The 17355-nt window shown below is 32.9% G+C and overlaps 1 protein-coding gene across 1 annotated transcript in view; it reads right to left on the reverse strand.

Annotated features, from left to right (window-relative positions):
* Positions 1–17355, reverse strand: part of mbc (dedicator of cytokinesis protein myoblast city) — a 220438-nt gene that overhangs the window by 12149 nt on the left and 190934 nt on the right. Inside the window, exons 32-34 of the mRNA XM_075376562.1 lie at positions 14116–14208; positions 6719–6980; positions 4530–4662 (exon numbers count right to left, since the gene is read on the reverse strand). Of these exons, the coding sequence (XP_075232677.1) occupies positions 4530–4662; positions 6719–6980; positions 14116–14208 (488 nt within the window). The remainder of the gene's footprint in view (positions 1–4529; positions 4663–6718; positions 6981–14115; positions 14209–17355) is intronic.

Below are 17355 nucleotides of genomic sequence, written 5' to 3' on the forward strand. Positions count from 1 at the left end.
AGAATGCTGTAAAACGGTGAAGGTGGTATGCCTGCCAAACTGGGGAAAAGTCTATATTCTCTCGGGAATATCAGGCCGATCTTCTTACTACCGATATTGTCAAAGTTGTTAGAAAGAGTTTACTCGAGCGACTTTGACGACGTCTGGGGTCGGAGGATCGGTCTGAGCAGTTAGGGTTCAGAGAAGGCCACTTGATGACCCTCCAACTAGTACTGGTAGATAGCCTTGTCGAAGGCTTGAATAGAAAAGCAGTGACCGCAGCCGTTTTCTTTGGATATGGTTAAAGCCTTCGATAAAGTTTGGCATGACGGCCTACTATATAAACTCGCTCACACAACGGTCCCTAGACACCATGTCAAGCTAATAAGGTCTTACCAACTGGAAAGAGAGTTCGCAGTACACAATGGAGGATCCTTATCAACTACCAGGGCAAAAACCACTGGGGTTCCCCAAGGGACTATCCTTTCACCGATTCTGTACACTGCATATACAAATGATATGCCGTTGTCAGAAGGCGTCAACACCGCTTTATACACCGATGATATGGCATATTACTACACATCCTGAAATATGGAATACACGGTTGAGAGACTCCAATGGCAACTGGATTTAGTGGAGCCGTGGCTTGATAAGTGGAAAATCAGGGTCAACAGGGAAATGTCCGTGGCCATGCTATTCACATGCAAGTGATGCACTCTGGCCAGACAGCTGGAAATCTCAGGGGAAAAATTACCCTTTCAGACAACAGTTAAATATCTGGGAGTAGTCCTGGATAAACGCCTTACCTTAGGGGAACATGTAAAATAGTTTACCCAGAGGGCAAAGGCTGCCAGGGCTATACGCTATACCCAGTGCTTACTCGAGCCAGCCACATACCGCTGGCGACTAAGATACTCATATACAAACTCTATGTCTTGCCAATTCTGACATATGCCTACCTGGCATGGGGGGCTCTGTTATGCTCTATGTTCCAGAAAAAACTAGGACTGTCCAAAACATAATGCTGTGGATGATTTTTGGAGCATCTTGGTTTGTCAGAAATGTCACACTTCTCTATGATGTGGACATAAAAACCATGTCGGAAGTGGGCGTAGCATAGGTGTGCAGACTGTTTAGGAGAGCAGCCGTATCTGAGCACATCCATCTCAGGGACATCTGCCAAGAGGACCCTACAATGCAAAGTGTGAGGAAAAGGCCTCACACCATCTTTGATGAACCACTGTGAAAAGGTTGAATTAGAGTTTATGTATGATAAACCAGGCCACGAGCCTCTACATCGGGTGAGCCAACAGAGAACTCCCACAAAAGATTGTGGGCCTTTATTGCGAGTTTATTAAAGAAAGAGAGGTGGGTGTAAACTCTCATATTGAGCATAAAGTTGTTACAGTACATAAATGTACTGAATGCCTCAGAAAATGAATGAGTTTAAAGTTAAATCAGTGCTACACTCATACCAATCAACATACGGTTGTTTTTTTTTTGACCAAAATTAAATCAATCTTATTTACTCCAATATAACACACTTACTAGTCCTTAACAAATAATTAAACATTTAGTTGGGTTGTATTTTATTCAAATCAAACGTAAAATAAATACATGAACCAATATTAATTTAATCTAACCATTATAATATCCTACAATAGTATAGATATAGATAAAATCAAATGTTGTAACAAAAAGTTAAGTTAGTGAAAGTCTTCAATTAAATAAACAAAACAAAATAAAATATCTTTAAATTTTTATACTAAATCCACTGACTTGGTATTTTGTTGATCCCAACCTAATTTAATAGTTTAATGAAAATGTATCTTACCTGACCAGTATTATCTACTAGTAGACCCCTTAATTATTCAAAATGATAAATGAAAGAAATTGTTACTTTCAAATTTTATTGAAAACATCTGAATCTAAGCCCGTACTATCCTAATTAATATTTTTTAATATTATTAGGGGTTTTTTTTTGCGCGCGTGAGCACGCAAACTAAATTTTCTGATAATGTAAATATCATCTGACCTAGCTATTTTATTTGTATAAGTGTTGCAAATTATTAGTTATTGTATATTATTATTATTATTACTGTTATTTATTTAAAGGTTGCTGTTATTTTTAGTGTTTGGGCCATTAATTCCAACTTAACTGTTCTAGATTTGTTATTAGATGTAATTCTGAACGTAATACAAAATGAAGAAAGTTACTTTAAAGTGTTTGACTTAGTTTTATTACTGCTGTGATTTTCCATTTTTGCAAATTTGATTGCTTGTAACTCAACCACATCCCAACCCAAAAAAAAAAAAAAAAAAAAAAAAAAATTTTCTATCTTGTGATGTTACCAGTTGCCACACCACCCCCTCCGTTCCTAGCCCTGAGGGACTTTACTGGAGGTCATCTTTAGATCCTCTAATAACTGATTACATCTTACAGTTATCAGCCTGCCTCGGTTGGGATGCCCCCGATGTAATGGCTTCGGCACACATTTATATCAGCAAAATACATATTAAATTTCGCCTTAACATGGGCCTCAAACGAACATCTTCAAATCCAACCTAACATGATTCCTTCAAACTAACTGACCGAAACCGCAGAAGTGTCAACCCAGCGCCTAGTAAAGATTTGACAGCACTGTTCATGACTGTGAATGCCTCAGAAAATGAATGAGTTTAAAGTTAAATCAGTGCTACACTTATACCAATCAAAATTATGCTTTACGCAACATAGAAATTCAGACCTACACCTAAATAAGTCGACCAATTGAGGTAACCTAACAAGGGGAATGCAACCTCATTCCGGTCTGCGCAAGAGCCGGGGACAAACCCTGCACCACCACTGGTCCCATCGATGGTGTCTTGCATGGCATTACCCATTCATGATCAGGACCTCCACCAGCAGAGGGAAGCCACGCCCCCAATCGCATAGGTTACCACAACCCGTGGTGCAGCCACCCCCACCTGTGGGAGCCCCAAATCGAATCACAAACAATACCAATATAACTGTGGCACGATACCAATGCGCCTACCTCCAACTAATCCAATGCCTAAGCTGGAATCCTAGTCATCCGGGATTCTACCACGATCGAGTACCTCGATTAAACTCCCTCTGCAGACCTACACACCACAAGGGTGTGAAGAAAACCAGCCACTATAGACCACTCTTCGCGGATCATCCAGTTAATACGGAGCTCCAGAAAGGAATGTATTCTCTCAAGTTCCCTGACAGTTCATGAACATTTGACCTCGTATCAGGGATGGTGTAGAGGACGTGGTCCACTGTAACATCAGTTCCGCAATCCGAGCATATACTTGAATCCACTAAATGAAACCTACCCAAACTCGCCCCAAAGGCACTGGGTGTCTGAGAACTTGGTGATAGAGATAAACTGTGTGGATGGGTCTCCCCCAATTGACTGGGCGAGACCCGTCCAGTCATACCTAAATTAGATACTATATGAAATATAGCATGTAGCAACCTATGGGGGATTCGTCCCACCTGACCTGCCAAGACACAAGGCCCCAGTCTTCAATCTCCTGCTTTTGATCTAATGTCAATAGGTTATTTACCTTGGAAATGTAGTGTTCCTTATGCTAGTTAGCCAAGATATCTATTGGTATGACTCTGGCTATAACACAGACTGCCTCCCATGAGACTGTTCTGTAACCGCCTATAACAGCCAGCAAAAGAAGTCGCTAGGCCCGCAGCAAAATGTCCATGCAATACTTAAAAGCCATGCGGTGAGCCCAGACAGCTGCAGCATACAGCATAATAGCTTTGCTGACATCTTTGCAAAGGATACGCATGGTACGGTAATTCAACCCTCAATCTTGATGAATGACTTTAAGGATTCCATAAAAAGCATCAGCGACCTTTTTTGCTACATACTGTAATGCTCCTTGAACCGAAAATTCTCATCAAGGATAACACTCAGGTATTTTTGAGTTGTAACGTACCGAATGGGGAGACCAGCTATCGAGACCCGGATAGACCCGGTAGCAGCCAATCAGTCCTTAAGCAACATCATTGTGGTTTTCTCTGGGCTGAAAATCATCTTATGTTGGAGAATCCAGAGTCGGAGTGTTTCACAAGCATAAGCAGCTCGGAACTTTACCTCGTTGTGCGATCAGTCATGTAAGAACTTATAAATTACAGTTTTATAATTAAAATTATAGATTTTTTTACCTATATTAAATTTATTTCTAGTAACAGAAAATATGATGCTTAATTTTGTAGAAAAGTTATTAATATTTTAGATCATAAATTACTGTTAAATTTTTTTTTTCAAAAATAAAATAATCATAATATCTCATACAACAAACGTACAGGGGATCATGCTAAATTTTCTGCCGCTTCTCTAATGAAATCCATGTTGAAAAACTTTCCAACTGAAACTTAATGATACTCCTGAGAAATATGATAAAATACTGGTTTCAATTCATTTCTTTAAAATACCATATTTAAGAAAAATAATATCTTATCAATATGTGAATGACTGAAACTATATTTACATAATTAATATGATGGAAATTAGAATCCTTACCAACAGAATCTCTATTGGATCCAGAGCCATTTATAGCACAAGATGTTAAACGTGGTGGTAGCTGGCCACTGGTTGGGCGACTCATTCGTTTCTCTTTTTCAACTTCTGAACGTAGAGGTCGCTTAGGAGTCAGCTAAAAAAAAAAAGAATCTGATTTAAACACAATGTTTATAAATTTATACATTTTCTATTTCTAGTCTATTGTCAAATACAGAATGATCAGATGCAATTAGAGCTAATAACAAGACAAAAAGGATTTTATTAACTTAAAATTTGGTTGGATTGAAAATGTAACTGACTAATGTTAGAATTGTACGTTTTAGAATTGTTAAAGTGAAAATTGCTAGAATAAAACTATTTATAAAGAACATATAATGTGTCAATGTATTTTTTCTGCAGTTTTGTGGCATTTGGAGACTGCTGTTGAATCTTAATCATATGCCTGTATGTCTTGTTTCAACATACACCTGTAAATCTTTTTCACAGACCAAAAAAGGAAACTGTCATACTTTTGAACTGTGGGATCCCACATTTAACCTCCCAATTAGAAAAATACTTACTTTCTTGACACTCATTACTTTAAATTGCCGATAAATATTACTTATATACTTATTACTTAAAAAAATATCATTTTTTGATTTTTGCAGAGGATATAAGTTTAATGAACTAAAAAGTCATGGATAGATCATGGACCCAATGGATGCTCTGATTACATCCAAAGTCTGAAGAATATTTAAAACAAAAAACACAGTGCATCTTCAGTAGATTTATTCTTCTTGAAACCAAACTGACTGACTGATAAATTTATTTCTCTTAAAGATACCAAATAATAAGAAAAGCGTCACATTTCACAGTATCGTAGAAAAAAAAGAAAAAAAGGATACTGGTCAATAAGCTGAAATTAAATCAACAATTTTTATTTTATTTTAGAAAGTGGATTTATTACTGAATGTTTTAATTTTGACAGAAAGATACCTGCCCTCAGAGAATGACTGGTTACATGAGCTAGCAGCACAATAATTAAAGGGGCAATTATCTTAACAACTACTGGAGGACCCTCACCTGACTATAAGACAAATCATTCCTCAGAAAATCTATAGTCCTTAGAACATCCTCAACTTAAAATCTTTTGAATCTGAAATTTTCAATAATGAAGTTATTTCTAATAAGATGAAAAGCATTATACATGCATGCATTCTTGTCTAAATCTATTGCAAGATTTATCTAATATTCATTAATATGAGAAGCAGTAACTGCTAGATTAGGTTGAATCTATGTTGTGTTTGTCAGGTACTATAATTTCATTTTTTTATTGAGCTTATATCTATTTGTAAAAATAACATTTCCACAACTACAATTGTCATTCAACACAGCATTATTTACAATTCCAAGTCAGAATTATTCACTTAGAAACAGTCTCAACATGAGATCTGAATGATATTTACAAAAGTAGATAAAGTTAAAAAATTACTCAATATTCCATTTGTATTGAAACCCAAAAAGAAAGAAGTACCCCAAGTACAACTTGAAATGTTGTTAATATTTATATTATCTTAAGTAGATCACTTGCAGATATCAATCGCATATTGGATGGATATTTAAACTGCAGTAGTTTCATTTATATCCACTGCAATAATGTATTTATGATTATCAATGTTAATTACTGCATAGTAAGTGATTTTTTCCTTTGATATTTAAGTGTAAAACATGCTTCATATGACAGCAACCTTAAAAAATACATAAATAAAAGAAATGTTGTATTTTAATGCCGAGATTCTAATAAGATTATGGCATATCTTAATTTTCTGATTGACAATTTTAATTCAATATTCATTACTAAAATATCACTCAAAATTTATTTTAATAGTCTTGATAATAGTAAAATAATGAAGTTCTTAATGTTTATGACTGAACTCTATTGTTTTAGTCTTATATAATTTCACCAGCAATGTTTAACTGAATGTAATATAAAACTAATACGTATCAAAAATCTATGTTTATTAAATGGGGATAGTACAGCACATCTAATAAATCAACACTCAATAGTCAATCAACATGCAGACATACATGTTTAGAGTTACGATAGCATTGAAATGTAAAATAAAGTACTATTATCTTTTATACCAAATGATCTACCAAGAGATTATAAAACTTAGCACAAAGTAAAATTTTAAAAATACAATCAGTACCTCCTGGCGTAACTCAATCACAGGAGTGGTTGGGCTGACAGTAGTAATTATTGAACAAGTATCAACTGGATCTGTCTGGGTATACCACTGGCTGTTGCTAGAGGTGGAAGCTATACTACCCCATGATGTTGTAGATTCTCTATCAGAAGCCTTACTCTGACTGCGTCCAGGTCGCCTTTTTTTATCTTTCTTTGATGATCCTGTAGAAGTTTTCAATGGACTAGCAGGAACACTGACACTTTTAGAATGGCCAGAGCCAGCTCTAAAAACATACAGTAAAAAAAATGAATTACTAAATTAAACCCATTAACTACTACATTAAGCAGTAGTAGATAGTTTAGTTTTTAATGAACTCCCTAAAAATGTATTTTTAATGTATTACTTATACATGAGTTTTTAATGAAATAATTAAAATATAACAATAAAAGACATTATAAGAATTAAAAACATTAAACTTTTAAAGTAATTTTTATCAATGGAATTCATTTTGAAATATCTTCTCATTAGCAACAATATTATGTTTGTAATGACCGGTTCTGATTAATATACACACAATTTTTAAACATTCAGTTTTACTTTTGTATAAGATATGGTGTGCAACAAACTTTTCCAGTAATGTGCCACATGCAAAGCATAAATCTAACAGCAATGGAAGTTGTAGAATTGGATACATTAGCAAACTTCTGGGTTTGCTGCCAAGATTGTGTAATTTAACCATGAGGCGCGGTTCAAAAGTAAGGGTTGATGAGCTATAAATAATGACTGGCAACACTGATTAGTTCGTGCATGCACAGTAGTTTTAAGTGATCTGTTGGGCGTGTAACCAGTACATTGCCATTGGTTTATTATCATTTGCCTTTGCAAGACTGTGTTAAAATAAGTGCGGTAATAACAAATCCTGCCAGTTGTGAAGTTCGATCAGTGATTAGATTTCTATATGCAAGATGACAAAATGTTACTGAAATTCACCATCAATTGTGTGAAACATATGGAGCCTATTGTAATAAGTGAAGGAAAAATGAGGCAATGGTGTCTTTAGTTTAAGGAAGGCTGTTCAAACATTCATGATGAACAGCGAAATGGCAGGCCTAGTGTCTGGACTGATGATCATTGAATGTGTGAATGCAAAAGCAAGAGAAAATCATTGCTTTACTATTAGTAACCTTTCTCTAGAATTTCCAGAAGTTTCAAAGACAACATTGTTGAGAATCAAGACTGACAATCTAGGCTATCGTAAACTGTGTGCATAACGGCTGCCAAAAATATTCACAACTACTCACAAATATCACAGAATGACATCTGCATGTGCTTTAACCACAAGGGAGACAAATTGCTTAATCATTTGTCACTGGTGAAGAAACACGGATTTTGTACATCAATGCTGAAACGAAACAACAATCCATGCAATTATGTCATTTCAGTCCATCTAAACTGAAAGAATTCAAACAAGTCCAGTATTGAAGGAAAAACATGACAACTCTATTCTGGGACAAAAGGGGAGTGCTTTTAATTGATTTTATGGAACCTGAAACATCCATTACATCAGAAGTCTATTGTGAAACACTTTCTAAACTGCATTGTGTATGGAAAACTGATGATGGAAAATGTTGAGATCAGAAATTTTTCATTTTTTAGAATAACGCACATCCACATATGGCTGCAACAGAAACAATTCAAAAATTCAGTTGAGATTTTTTATGATTCTTTTTACAGTCCTGATCTCACGTCCAGTGACTACCTTCTCTTTCTACACCTTATAAACTGGCTGGCATCTCAACAATTCGAGGAAAGTGAAGAGATGAAAATCTCAGTGCAAAAGTGGCTACAATCCCAGGAGGCAGAATTTTAAGCAAACGGTTTGAAGAAGCTTGTTTTATTATATCAAAAGTGTTGGGAATGAAACTTTTTCTATATAATCATCTAACGCTGATTATATAGAAAAATAAAGTAAATATTTGAAACCATTAATAAATTTTTCATTTTTTCAACTGTTCTCATTTTGTTACCGATCAGCCTTTACTTTTGAACCATGCCTCATATTTATTTATGGGACAATTTTCAAATAGACATGTGTGTTTCCATGCGAATTTTAGCCAAAGTGGTCAGTAAATAAAATATCTACAACCAATCAAAACATACAACCTGCTTGGTAGGGTAAGGTTATATTTGCTGGTTGAAGTAAAAAAATGTGGAATACAAGTAATATGATGTATATCCTTTTCTGTCACTATTCTCCTATGCTTATTCCATAAAAATGTTGTATATAAGACAACAGATATTAATTATTTAAATATTAAGAAAAATATTTTAATACATAATTATATAAGAGATGATAATATATTCTAATACTATATGCTAGGATTATACTGACAGATTTGAATTTATTTCTATATCAAATTCTATTTAGGAAAACAAACTTTTAATGTATTTTTTTAAAATATTTATTACACTGTTTATCTTTATACTGATTTAGAGATTAGGCGACTGATCTGTATGAATTTTTGTATGTCTCTAGGTAGATATGTTACACAACATTTTTGATTCAGAATTTGTTGGCAGCTGTATCTCTATTTTGAGTAGTAAATGTACCGTACCTGTAGTTTCTTACACTTTTAAACTTCCAAGCTAAATGTGTTAATTAAAACTTAACATAACAAATCAGTGGTTGGGAGATGGTATCAAGGAGCCATTAGAGTTAAAATAAAACTACCAACCTGGCTTCAAAATGTTCACCTCCTGCACAGGGAGGCATGAACTAACCCTGCTCCACCATTCCAAAATTATATATGTATTACTATTCTGTGTGAACAATTTGGTGCTAAAAAATGTATTACATGTGAACACATAAATGAGAATTGTTTTATACAGTTATTGTATTCAAACATAACAGGAGGAAAGTTAAAAAAAAGGTGATGTAAAAGAAACTCAGAAAATAAATGGAAACTTTGGATTTCACTAACAAGAAATTAATTATCATGTGACCCATTGTTGAATTTAGAACCATGCTACAGAGATTAGGCTATTTTGAGATAAATAATGGCTGAATAGCAAGTCATCATCATTTTAGCTGTTATTGATCTACTGCAGGATGAAGGCCTCTTCAGCACATTTCCAATTAATAAAATCTCATGTGATCTGCTAATTCAGTCCAATGTACCTGATAATATCATCAATTCAATGAACCTTTGGACTTTTTCATGGGCGTTTAACATCTAGTAGTTTCCATTCAAGCGCCAGTTTAGTCCATCTGCCTCGAGTTCTTCTTGTTATATGACTTGCCCACTGCCATTTTAATCCTTTAACTTTCATGATGATATTATGTACTCTCATCAGTTCTCTGATCCAGTTACAGATCTTTCTACCCTGTCTGATGACTTCAAGGATGCATCGTTCTATATTTCTTTGTACCCTCAGCTTCTGTAAAGATTGAACAGTTAATGTCCAAGTTTTGCTTCAGGAGGTAAGGACCACCGACAGGATGCATTAATTGAAAACTTTCTTTTTAAGACAAAAAGGGAAGTTTGTCCTTGAAAATGCTGTTAAGTCTCCCAAATGCCTGCATGCAAGCTTAACTCCTCGTTCAACTTCTTTGATTCTATCACCTTCAGTTGACATTCGCTGGCCAAGATATATGTAACCTACCTGTTTGAGTTCTCCAGAGACAAAAATCTTTCTTTCCTTGGAAAACTTGGTTCTGTTTTCAGGAATAACCTTGTTCTTTTTAAGATTCATCCTTAGAATATAGGGTTCACCAGCCACCTGCAGTTCCTGTGTGTGTGTTTGTAGTTCTTTTGGTCCTTGTGAGAAGAGAACTATACATCTGCGAATCTCAGGTAGTTTAGATAGGCGCCATTTATTTGTATGTCTTTTTCCCTTTCTAAATACCTTTGAGGCAGGCTGAGAAGAGCATGAGTGATATAGTATAGCCTTGTTATACACTTTTTTGTATACTTATCTCTACTTTATGATTATTGGCACAGATTGTAGGTTTTGCTTCTTTGTATATTGATTGTAGCAAGTTTATGTAGACTGTGTTTACACCCTAGTTATGTAATGCAGTTATTATGGTTTGCAGTGTTACTTACCAAATGTTTTTCATAATCAATAAAAGTCATACTTAGGGGCATGGCATACTTGTGTCTCTCTACGACTTGCTGAACAAACTGGATATGATCCATTGTGCTAAAACTGCTTTTGAAGCCTTTCTGCTCCTTTGGTTGTGATTCACTCAGTGTTGTTGGCATTCTTTTTGTTATTATCTTGGTGAAACGCTTGTAGACAACTGACAGAAGGCTTATTGGGCGATAATTCATCAGGTCTTCCTGAGTTCTTTTCTTGTGTAGAAGAATCATTTCAGCAGTTTTCCACGCGAATCTTTTGATTTTTGAGGAACCTTGAGTACAGCTGTGCAAAGTTTTGCCACCAGCTTTCAGCAGCTCAGTAGTAATACTATCTGCTCCTGAAGCTTTCACATTTTTTACTGATTTTATAGCCTGTGTTACTTTTTCTGCATAGAACTCTAATTTTGATGTTTTTCATTAGACTAATAGTTTCAATTGAAATTTTTGACTGATGGTGCTATAGGCTTAGCTGAAACAAGTATACTGTTGACAATCCCTTCATTGTGTTACATGAGGTATGGCTATTAAATGAAACTAATGCTGCTACAGAACTACACATGTGCCAAATTTGTATGACCGACAGCTATGTTCTCTTCTCTTCAATTGTTGCAACTCTTTTAAAAACATTTTATAGCAAAACCACAAAACAAAAAACCACTTTTTATAGCAAAAAAATCTAAACATATCCAAACAATACTTTCTCCTTCAATTGTTTACAACACCTTAGCTGAGGGAGATTGTGAACCTTTAAAAAAAACCGACAGTCATATAACAGATTTGGCCTTAAAGGATGGGTATCTGTGGAGAGGCCACATAGAATGATTTTTAGAAAAAGGCAGCTTCCCCAACACCTTTAGTTATTAATTCTTGAAAGTTAATATTATTTTAACAACACAATTTAATGCTCACCATAATTACACACTGAATATTGCCTATAAGGAATAAGAATCTAAAGATGAAAAAAATTCTATGAAAAAATCTCTTTCTCATTTCTTTCTGGAAGTACAATATAATGTAAATAAAATATTCTCCTAATCATGTCTCCAAATGAGGTCAATAGCTGATATAAGAACTGACATGTTATGCCACAATAATCTTAAACTAAAAATTTGAAAATGAGAAATGATATGCCAATTATAAACAAGACAAAATGAAGAGAAAGGTGTTTGGTAAGGTGATAAGATAATTAACAGTGAGTTAGGTAGTGGATGTATAAGACAAGGAATAACAATGATAAATAATGTAGGACAAAAGATTTACTATTACAAGTAACAGTGAAATAATATTTTTTTAGGGAGAATAAGTTTAAAGTCTGCGTTCATAATAATAGTGAACGTTTATGTCAATAATTTTTTTTACGAAAAGGTGGATAGAAAAATGCAATTAAATAATCTAATCAGAAATGTGTATAAATATAAAATTCTAATAGTAATGAGAGACAAGAATGCCACAGAAAAAGTTAGTTGGTTAAGAGCTAGATAAAAACAAACTGAGAAGAAATAATACAATAAAATATCATTTTTTTAAATTTCATTTTTATTTATAAATAATTCTAAATATGATTACATTTATAAAGAGATCTATTCTTATTAAGAAAATAATAAAAAATGGTTATTATAAACAGTGTGAAAGATGGTTTTTAAAAGTTGGTTGAAATATAAAATAGCAAACCTTTTTAAATATAAAATTCGAGAATTTATTACAGTGGTGCCAAAGATTCATGAATCCTTAAAGACAGGAAGGCAATGACAGCACAGATTTCAAAATCAAATTATGGACTGTAAGAAATTACTTTGGAATACACACGGTCAGTGATTACAATAACTTCATTGTGATCGAGTAAATGTTTATGAAAAATGAAAAAAGATCATGAATGCAAAGCATTCGTATATTTATATTTACTCGATATATAAATTTACTCAATCACAACTAAGTTATAGTCACTGACTGTGTGTATTCAGAAGTAATTTTTACAAACCATAATTTGAGTCTGAAAGCTTTGTAACATTGCCTTCCTGACTTTCAGGATTCTTGAATCCTGGACATCACCTTAATAAATTTTCAATCAGAGGATACTTGATTACCATGTGCACATGCGAGCTATCAAAATGTAACTCCTCTTCAGGTGAAGCGCCTATATGTTTGGCAAAAATACAAAATAAATATGAGAAATAAAAATAAGTTAAATGATTTTGAAAGAGTGTACCAGCAGTTTTCTTTTATAAAGACATACTACAGTATGAATTAAATAACAGATCAAAGGTAAAAAGGAAAGAAATAAACTGGTTTTCACAGATCACTGAAGCTAAACAACAATTCTTCAGTTTCCATCAACTGAGGAACTTCATGCTGTTAGCAATTTTTTACTAATGATCTTAGTTTATGCGTTGCAAAAATAAAAAAAAAAGAAATTGTTCCAGTTCCTGAATCTGTTAAATATTACCATATTTTTCTGAATAAAAGCTCTTGTTAGTTGCTCGAATCTTCTTTTGATATCTTACATATTTCAATCATCCACTGTAATTTATAGCCTAGATACAAAATGCCTTGACTTCTGTAATGGTAACAATTCAAATTTTTAATTTGATGATATTTATACAGTCATAAATTCTACATGCTAATTGTTATAGCTTATATGGTACTTCTTCACAATATCGTTAATCTGTGAAAACCAGTTTATCCATCCTTTTTATCTTCAGAATGGTTACTCTGAAATGTACCAGACACAAAAGAGATGTAGAATAGGTTAATAAGATGTCATGTCCTTTAACAATTTGTACAGGTTATTCTTGAAAATTCAATGTAGAGTGTAGTGTCATGCTGAAAAAAAAACCGGATAAAATGAAAGCCAGAGGAAAAGGACCATGATGCTAAAATTGAATGTGAAGATAAAGTTTAAAATGAAGAGTTCTGTCAAAGAGATGAAAAAAGAAGTTTGTGGTTAGTTTAACTATGTAGAACAGACTGGAATGGAAGGTCATATTTTAAGGCATCTACGATGAATAAACTTAGTTTTGGAGAAAAATAAAGAAAATAAAAACTGCAATGAAGAAAAATATTAGAATACAAATATAACTGAGCATGAAGAATGTAATAATTATAGAGAGATTAAAAAAATAGTGTAAAACAGAAAGGAAATGAGAATTGTACTATATCAATCAAAAAATTTATGTGTGTAATTAAATATCGAGATTAAGGACAGAAATTAGAAATAAGAAATAAAATAGTAAAAGATGTACATGCAAACAAATAAAATAATTAGCAAACACAACATACCTTGTTAATGTGCCAGTTGATGAAAAGTTGACAAAACTTTTCAGACCAGTTACTTGAGATCGTGTCAGACTAGAGACCCGTGAACCAGAACCCCTACACATATATAAACATGCTCTGCAATAGAATGCCACGAATAACATTTCAAGCAGTCATAACAGAAAAAGTTATTAAATAACATATCACATTCATTAAAGTCAGAAGGAAAAGTTAAACATGCGTAATTATAATTCAGAAAAGAATACAATCCATCTTAATCACAATTCATTACACATACTGATAGGTATTCTTCACTTCCATACAAAATGTTGTTAGCTATTTACATAATTTTCAATTTTTTTTTCATTAAAGTTATTAATTATGGTAAATTTCAACCATCTCTCCTCCCATTTACATGATTTTTTTTATGGGCGCGCAACAAAGTGTCCTTAGCACCCCTACACAATATTACTATAATAAGCAGTTTACCCAAACAACATCAAAATAAAAAATTTAAATACCAGCAATATAGAATAAAAAAAAAACCAATTAAAGTGCGCAGAACACCATAAATGAGTGAAACACATTATACGAATAATCAAATATGTGAATATATATGATCAGCCTTCAGAAACAAGTCATTGAATAACATCATCATACTGTTCCCTAAAATATTATCGATGTCAGCCCCTAATTTAAATTTCCAGTACAATACCATTTGCATGGTGTTTTGTTTTTTCTCCCTAATGAGTGGAGAAAATGTAAGACTATACTTCATTGCTCATGGTTTGGCTTGTTTAGAATTATTTTAATGTGGCTAAACAAATTTATGGATTTTTACATTTTAAATTGAATTTCTTAGAATTGGATTTTTTTTTAATGAATAGCACAATTCAAAGAGAAAGATAAAAACTTTAGAAAGCTTTATAGAAAACTGATTATAATTAAACAGGCTTTATTATTAGTACCATATAACCTGTGTTTAAATTTGTACCATTTAACGAAAGAACACTCCAATATATATTTCACTGTAGATCAACATAGCAATAGTGTAGTTATAAGAAGTATAATAATTACTAATTTTTAACCTTTTACTCATCTGCAACTTGTTTAATAAATGTTCAATACGATTTTTTTTTAAGAAATTTGTTCCTTTTAGGTAGGATTACATAAAAGAAAAATATTCAGACAATATTATGCATGAAGTCCAGCTTCAGTATTAACTTAAAAATAATGCAGTGTAATTATCAAACATTCACAAAGAAAATTTATTGAAATTTTATTTCTCACTAAACATAAAATAAAAAAATTGTTTGCATTGTTTATGCAAATATCACATAAAATTTTTTCTTAATATATATTTTTATTGAATAATAATGAATTCAGCACTTTCTTTCTTTACTGGTATGTATTATTTATTTTTATTTAGGCTGTGTAATATTTTGTAGTTCAAAGTTTTGTAAATCATAATTTTTTTTGAAAAATGAAAGAAATTTACGTTCTTAAACGATAACCAGCAAAGGACGAACATTTACAATGAATTGTTTTTAATATAACAGGATACAACCTGTATCTTTATACTGGTCTTTCTTATAGTGATGCATATGTAATATCGATGATACAAGTACCACTATCACAGATTATTTTCTCAAGAGAAATGATTTTCAGTACACAGAAAGTCCCTTTAGTGAACAAAGTAAAGTAGATTGAGTTGACAAGTGCAAGAGGTTGAGGAGGCTGGAAAAATTTTATGTCAGTAAACCTATCTGTATTAGACAGATTATCATTTATCTTGAAATAAATTGTAAATTTACGATTAAATAGCAGTGTAGATTCATCTACTTGTCTCCTTGAAACTGATAAACAAAATTATGTAAACATTTGCTATCCCGGTCAAAATTTTAATCAGGATATAGAGGTAGTTTGAAAACTGTAATAAGATGCCACAGTCCTAAGTTTTATGTAGGGGCAGAAATCCACACTTGTGTTTTTAAAAAGCAAATTTGTGTTGTCTGCAATAACCAAACAGGTGTGGTCAATGTGATATGAGGCACAAGAGATTACAGAAAATTGTACCATTCTCAATAATAAATATAGCTATATATATATAGATAGACAGACAGGGGGGGGGGGAGAGTGAGAGTTAATATAAACTATCTAGAGAAAGGAGTGAAGTAATTTAGCATTATCTGTTGAGCTGAATATTTTGTTGATGTCATGACAAACCCACCAAAATGCAAGTAATATAACATTCAATCCTCATTGTAGATACTAACACACAGATTATAATCTATCTAAAACAAATGATAATCTGATATATAACTGTGATACATTTTCTCTTAGAAATGTTAGGAGTTTAGTTTAAAACCTTTAAAACAAGGGAAAAGTTTGCTGGCTTAAGAGAAATACATTTGTAAAAAAAATGTATGAGTGATAAGTTATGAAATCTAATTTTAGTACTCAAAGATTTGAAAACATTCAGTCTATTAAAAAAAAAAATAAAATCTGATCTATTTTTCTTTTGAAACCAGAGACATGAGGTGACACAGAGATTGCTAATAAACCCAATAATATATCAGGACATTTCAGTCATTTTGACCAAGCTAATTGCCACTAGATAACAAAAGTTATGCGTAAACACACACTATCTGCATTTACACTTTGTGAAAGGATTAGGAATTAATGTGTTGCACAATACTACTGCATCAAATTTTGCCATAAGCTTGAGGATCAATTGTAAAATTAAGCAGACTTCCAGTAAAGTGCTGCAATAACGTAATGAAGGGAAGTACTTAACTATTTTAAGGATGGTGACCACTTAATCGATAGTGACCAACTTAATGGTCAGCAGATAGTTTAAATCCAGATGTCACTGAGAAAATGCTCAATTTGATCTTGGAAATCTAACTGTCTAAAATTTTGAATAACTGGGATTAGATATGATTCTACAAATATAATTTTAATGGATAACTGGGCAAATGTAAGAGGCTGTAAAATCTATATACCACTACTTTTCAAATTACATGTGTAGAAATACCTCCATCTTGATGTCATAAAACATATGTTTGAATGAACCCAGTGGGGTTTATGAGTTCCTGAAGACTTATCTTTGATGATGAGTCTTGGTTGTGTAGGTATAACAAAGAAACAAAGGCATGACCTGTTCATATATAAAAGAATAACAGACATTCTGATAAATGCACAAAATGGAAATGTAATGAGCAGCGTCTCATAACCATATACACTGAGTGTAGTTAACTCATA

This window comes from Lycorma delicatula, chromosome 1 (genome assembly GCF_047948215.1).
Source record: "Lycorma delicatula isolate Av1 chromosome 1, ASM4794821v1, whole genome shotgun sequence".
Taxonomy (NCBI): Eukaryota; Metazoa; Arthropoda; class Insecta; order Hemiptera; family Fulgoridae; genus Lycorma; species Lycorma delicatula.